Source organism: Nuphar pumila, chromosome 10 (genome assembly GCF_984573655.1).
Source record: "Nuphar pumila chromosome 10, dmNupPumi1.hap1.1, whole genome shotgun sequence".
NCBI classification, from domain to species: Eukaryota; Viridiplantae; Streptophyta; class Magnoliopsida; order Nymphaeales; family Nymphaeaceae; genus Nuphar; species Nuphar pumila.
Genome location: NC_143258.1, coordinates 97,154,114 through 97,160,061, shown reverse-complemented (window position 1 = coordinate 97,160,061; position 5,948 = coordinate 97,154,114). Strand labels below are relative to the sequence as shown.

General features: G+C 39.3%; 1 protein-coding gene across 1 annotated transcript; it reads right to left on the bottom strand.

Annotated features, from left to right (window-relative positions):
* Window positions 1–248: 248 nt before the first annotated feature.
* On the bottom strand, window positions 249–1,325 carry LOC149827501 (protein AAL-toxin resistant 7-like). The gene has a single exon (XM_090018524.1). The coding sequence runs from the start codon at window positions 1,323–1,325 to the stop codon at window positions 249–251; it is 1,077 nt and encodes a 358-aa protein (XP_089874650.1).
* Between the last annotated feature and the right edge of the window lie 4,623 nt (window positions 1,326–5,948).

The following is a 5,948-nucleotide window of genomic DNA, read 5'->3' as shown; positions in this document are numbered from 1 at the left end:
TCTCGGACAGTGTGTTCACCATGTTACGACCCTTCTCTTCTAATAAAAATTTCCTTTCTTTCAAAAGAAGTTGATCATAGGAACTCATTTGTGGGCAAACTTTACTTATTTCCTCCGTTTTGCTAGCAAATTAAAACAGCCTTCCACAATGACAAACAGTGAATATTTTAAAATCAGAATGCAAAAAAAGAGGGAGAGAGAGAGTTCAGGGAAAACATCATGATCATCAAGAGGGGTGTTCTTTTGCCTTACCATTGATCAAAAGCATTATCCCGCAAAAAGTCCTCATAATCATCAGAAGGAGAAGCCATTGGATTGACATTCAGATTCTCCACTCCATCGTTCAACCATGAGGGGATCTCCATGAATTCATCAAACAGTCCATCCATCTTCCCTTCGGCACCCTCATCCTTTACCTCCAAATTATTCAAAAAACTAAACCACCAAGCTGAATTCACCAAATTCATGGTGTCATTCCACTCCATCTCATGTTGCTGGCCTAGCGACCTAATCTCAGCCATCTCCTCGTCATCCAACGCCGGGTGTAAGGATGACCCGACCTTAGATCGGATCAAGTCTGACGACATCGGCAAAGGACTAGTTGTAACAGGAGGATTAGTAGCTGCAGGAACCGCAGGTGTTGGTGCAACTTCAATCGGATTTTCATGGATCAAGAGAGAGGATGATGAGGATGAAGGTGAAAAACTAGGAATGGTAAATGGGCTGTTATCAACACCAATACTGCTGTTGTTCACAAAGAAACCCATATCTGGGGCACCCAGATGATGAAAATTAAGATTGAGGCCCAGGATTTCAGACGGAAGCCTCATAGGTAGGCCACCCTCCAAGGTAGGAACCCATGAGGAAAGAGGTGAAGAAGGAATACCAAAAGTAGGGTAAGTGAAATTTGCACTAGGACACACCATAGGGTTATCTTGAAACTCTCTTGGATTGGCTTCTGCTTGGGTTTGCCTCATAGCTTCCCTATGGTATTTTAGGGCAGCCACTATCTCCCTCCTTGCTTCTGCCATATTTAGCAGCCTTTCTTGGTAGGGCTTGCTGGTGTGCAACCTTCTTCGCACTTGCTTCTTCACCTTCTGGGGTTGTGGGGCTTCAACAAAACCCCCACTAAAGTTAGCAGTGGAAGTGGGACTAAAGCTAGAGGAGGGCTCATCTTCCTGCTTAGGTTTGGAAGAAGAAGAAGTGAGCTGCTTAACTAGGCTGCGGATGTATGCACCAGAAAGGTGCGGTTCTCCTTCTCTGTATCTCTCAGAATCTGTTCTCTTTATGCACTTCTTGGTTCTATTTCTCATCTTCTTTTCCATTTTTTCAGATTGATTAGGAAAAAAGGTATTGCCTAGGAATAGAAGAAACCAGGAAGAGGGAGTACAGAGAGAATCTTGGTTTATGTCTGAGGGAAGTACAGTGCAGACTCTGGTGAATGTCTAAGATCGAGAATTCTTTATATACAGAGAGGGCATAGATTTCTTTCCCTTCTTTGGCAAGTTATAATTTATGTTGGTTTTTATTAGTGTATTGTAGGTATAGGACCTACGGATAAGGTACACAGGTACAGTATCAGCAATTGTAAGAGAAATTGCCCTAGAAATCTGACCGAAATTACCAAATGAGAGAGAGAGAGAGGTTACGTTTCTTTGCATCGCATTGTTATTGGTCCCATACAATTAGAGACATAATACAAAGGCAAATGCACAAATGTGATCTGTGATTTTGTTTAAGATCAATTCAGAGAGAGAGAGAGTTTTTCTTTGCATTGTTATCGTCCCCATGCAATTAGTTTAATACAAAGGCATGCTTACAATGTGATGGCAATTTTGTACAAGATCATTTTATAAAATATCACTACACAAAAGAAAAAAGACTAATAGGTGCTCAGTGGTGTCTAATTAGTTCTTGGTAGATGAATCAACGTCAGTTTATTAAGACACAATTCTCCATGCAACTGCTCGGCCATGTTATTGACAAGAACATGATTGCAATCCGTTGTGGAACTTGTACCGAACCTTGTGCTTCAGCTTCTTCTTCTTGGTTTTCTCATAGCCACAAGCGTAGGTTGCATCAAACCCGGCATGGTCAATTTGTGAAGTTGTCGAGGGGAGAGGGTATATTCATCATTTTGGGCCACCTTAAATACCATATGATTTGAGCTACTCATTATGTACTTTAGTGTAGTGCGTAGGGTGAGGCCGGCCCTTATGGTGATGTCATCAGATTCTCTCTCTCTCTCTCTCTCTATATATATATATATATATATATAGAGAGAGAGAGAGAGAGAGAGAGAGAGAAAATTTGAATATGATTCGGGAACAAACAAAGAACTTGGTCATTTTTGGAGGGATGCTACAGCACAAGCAGGACAGAAATTCTCCATGCTGACCTTTTTTTATACACATACGCCATGCTTACCTTTTACCTACTCCATGCACCCCCTTTTATCCCAGATGGGATCAGGTGATATTGAAAATCACCATTGATGTGGATTTTCAATATCCACCGCCCATCTCGGTGTATCAAGGGCCGGATGCCAAAACCCCCATTCAAAAGAATTTTGGGAGATCATTTGATACAAAACCCTTTTATCCTCTCCTCTCTCTCTCTCTCACTTTTTCTTTACTTGTACGTTCGACTTTTTGCAGCAGATGAAGCACGGAGTTGTAATTTTCCAGAGCAGAGTAAAAGTCATTTCAGTAGCTCTGAAAATAAAGCTACGGCAGTGTAAAAACTCCATTTATTAACGCAGTAAACAAAGCAAAAAAAGGAATGCTTCAGGGAACCGTTGAGGACCAGGATTCCTCTCCTATCTTTTCAGGGCCACAACTGTCATGCCACCAGCAGTATCTTGTCCTCATCCATCTTTCTTTAGGTTCAGGGACAAATTTGAAATATCCAACAGTCCGCTGAAACCGCGTATGAAGTGTGTGCATTCTTCTACGAGATGGTATCGTTAAAAGATCAGGTGCAATATGTTTGTACAAATATTTGTGCATTAAGCACCTGATCACCCTCCATCTTGGGGTCAGGCCTGTCAGTTGTGGGGATTAAGGCCTGATGGAGGGCAATCAGGTGCTTAATGCACATATATTTGTGCAATCATATTGCACTAGATCAGGACTCGATCCTACAAATCTTGAAAACAGACCTTAGATTGTGTTTGGATGCCTTTGAAAAGTCGAGAATTTCCAAGATCTTTGGTGGTTGACTTGCTAGTAGTGATACCAACAAGACCAAAATTCAGAAGACCTATGGTTTTCATTGGCCGACATTAGCGAGGACTAGAATACCCGATCCGGATTACAAGACCCGCAACCCCATGTCAAAATAATTTATTTTGGGTCCATTTGAGGTTGAAGGGTATTTTGGTCATTTTATGCCATTTAATTTTTGAAAATTTGTATCATTTATCTCAGAAAATTCATTTTGTAAAATTGGTTTCATTCTTATGATTTTTGGAACCACGTTAAAAACATTTGAGTTTTTTATTTTTATTTTTTTAGGCGCCAGATTCTACGGATTCAGAAAGGTTTAGTGCCTGTTAGAATCTATTTATGGCACGAATAAGGGGTAAAAATATAATTTTTTATTTTATTCTAGCCATGAATATGAATATTGGATCCAATTTTGTTTTAAATTTTGGAGGTCCAATCTATCTAAGTTGGAGTCCTCTTATTAGAGGACTCTTTTAGAGTGCCATTTGCCAAAGTGTGATGTGGTCACTTAATGGGTCATTTAAAATTCTGCCACCTCACTACCCTCCTATTAGTGGCCTCTTGAGGTGCCACCCACTTTAAGCCTCTTATCAATTTTGGTAGCTTTCATTGGTCAAGATTGAGGTGCATTAAGACAAGAGGATTCAAATCTTGTTCTCTCATTGGCCTCTTGGAAGGTAATCTCAAAAAAGTCCAAGGAGAGGTCATGCTACATTGTCACCCACATATACATTTTTTTCAGTAAAAAAGGTGGAGGTCTTTTGGCTATTTTGAAGAAATTTTTTGAAAAAAAAAGAATAAAAAAAATTGAGAGAGTCTACTTGAGAAGGTAGACCACTTTGGAGGAACCCTGGTTAGGGTTTATGTGAAGAAAACCCTAGTCGACTTAGGGTGTTGTTTTTGCTTGAACTTATTGGTGGCTGACATTTTGGTGGAGCACTATTGCTGGAGAAAATCTCCATTGCTGCTGACGTGATATTGACAAGATCATGTTCGTGGTCTTGCTGGTTCGAGATTGGTAGGCTACATCTCCTTCCTTGTCAACTTGTGGATCATTGTTCGTGTTGCTGTTTGGTCAACTCTTGCTTCATCGGTTTGGCTCGAGACTTATGTGTTCATGATCTTGTGTTTGAACAATTGTGAACAATGGTTTTGTTTCATATTGCTAGATTGTTGATTTATATTGAAAGGTTGGATATGATTGGTGTTCTTCGAAAGTTCATTTTGTGAAAGTTGTTTTGAATATTATCACATGTTTAGTAGATGTTGATCTAACTAAAGTTGGGTTTTAGGAGAAAGGGATTAGTTTCATTGAAGAACTGGATTAGAAGTGTTTTCTCTGCAGGTTGAACTTAAACATTTAACTAAAACTAGATAAATTAAGTTTTGGTTGGTTTAAGGTTTTATTTGTTGTCGGTTTGGATTTTTCTTTCTGTCCCAGTCTTAGTAAACAGATCATATCTCCCTTGATATTGGCCAGTTTATAGAGTTATTGGACTCGTTGGAAAGATTTCGAACAATTCAACAACTTTAATGTTTTAATCATCGCATGATTCGATTGTCGCTGTTTTAAAAAATAAACTTGAGCTTATGCTTAAGTTTTATGTGTGCTTTCTCTTCAGAGTTCTGGCCTAACCTAACCCGCTTGTGGTATTTTAGGCATAACTCTCTCATTTGTTATAAAAAATTATGTGGTTTATTTTGTCGAAAAATTGTTGACTTTTTTGACAATCTTCATGTTTTGACCATTCTCTATTTTTAGCGTTATCACTCTAAAAAACAGCCCAGAACAGAAAGAACAATCACTCGAGTGATCGTTCTGTCCTTCGTTAGTCTGCTTAATTAATTGATTAAATCATATATGTAACATCCGAACTAAAAAAAAAATTGATTTTTATTTTGTTAAAAAGATAATTAATTTATCTAAAACTTTCATGTTTGAACCAGTTGCATATTCAATCTATACTGTCTTTGAACAGTTTCAAATTTCAAAAGAAGCTTTCTCATTTTAGTAGATTTGAGGTTTCCGTTGTGGACCGACACACTATCGTTCCGCATGATATATGTTCCTGGATGCGATGAGGAATCCAAAATTTTCTGGATATATTTTGTTCCTACTAGTAGTAGGAATCCTACAAGCCCAACAAGTTCTTCAATACCATCCAAACACCTGCAAAAGGGCACATAATAAGTGGTAGGCGTTGCCCAAATTGCTATCATTGCTCTTCTAACTAGCTATCAAGATCTGACCAAACCACACCAACTGTGATTATACAAAAATGCCCTTCTGTTGAGACACCCATGTGCCCCCATAGTGGCTGATGCACGCATTTGCCTGAGAGGCCATATTGCAAAAGCTCCTTTTATCTTTATGAACAGCTACGGCCTGCCTGTGTCCATGCTATCATCACATGACCAGTATACCCTCCTCAATCTACGTCACAGGAATACTCCATTTTGACTGCCGTTCCTTATTCCCTTGTATATTAGTTACATCAAAAACTTCATAAAAATGGTCGTGTCTACGTATCTTCAACCCTTCAGCCGTATCCATGTGACATAGCCCTCAATTTATAAAGACAAACCAAGCCATGTTTGATGGTTCATTCTGGATCGAGACTAGGATCTGTCCGAGCTGGAGTCAGGGTTAACGATGACTAGGCGAGTCGTAAGAGATCCTAATGGTGCACCTGACTCAGAATAAGGCCTAGTTAATTCTGT

Bases quoted from the DNA above. Each gene is read 5' to 3' on its own strand.
- LOC149827501 (XM_090018524.1), bottom strand. From the start codon at position 1,325: ATGGAAAAGAAGATGAGAAATAGAACCAAGAAGTGCATAAAGAGAACA.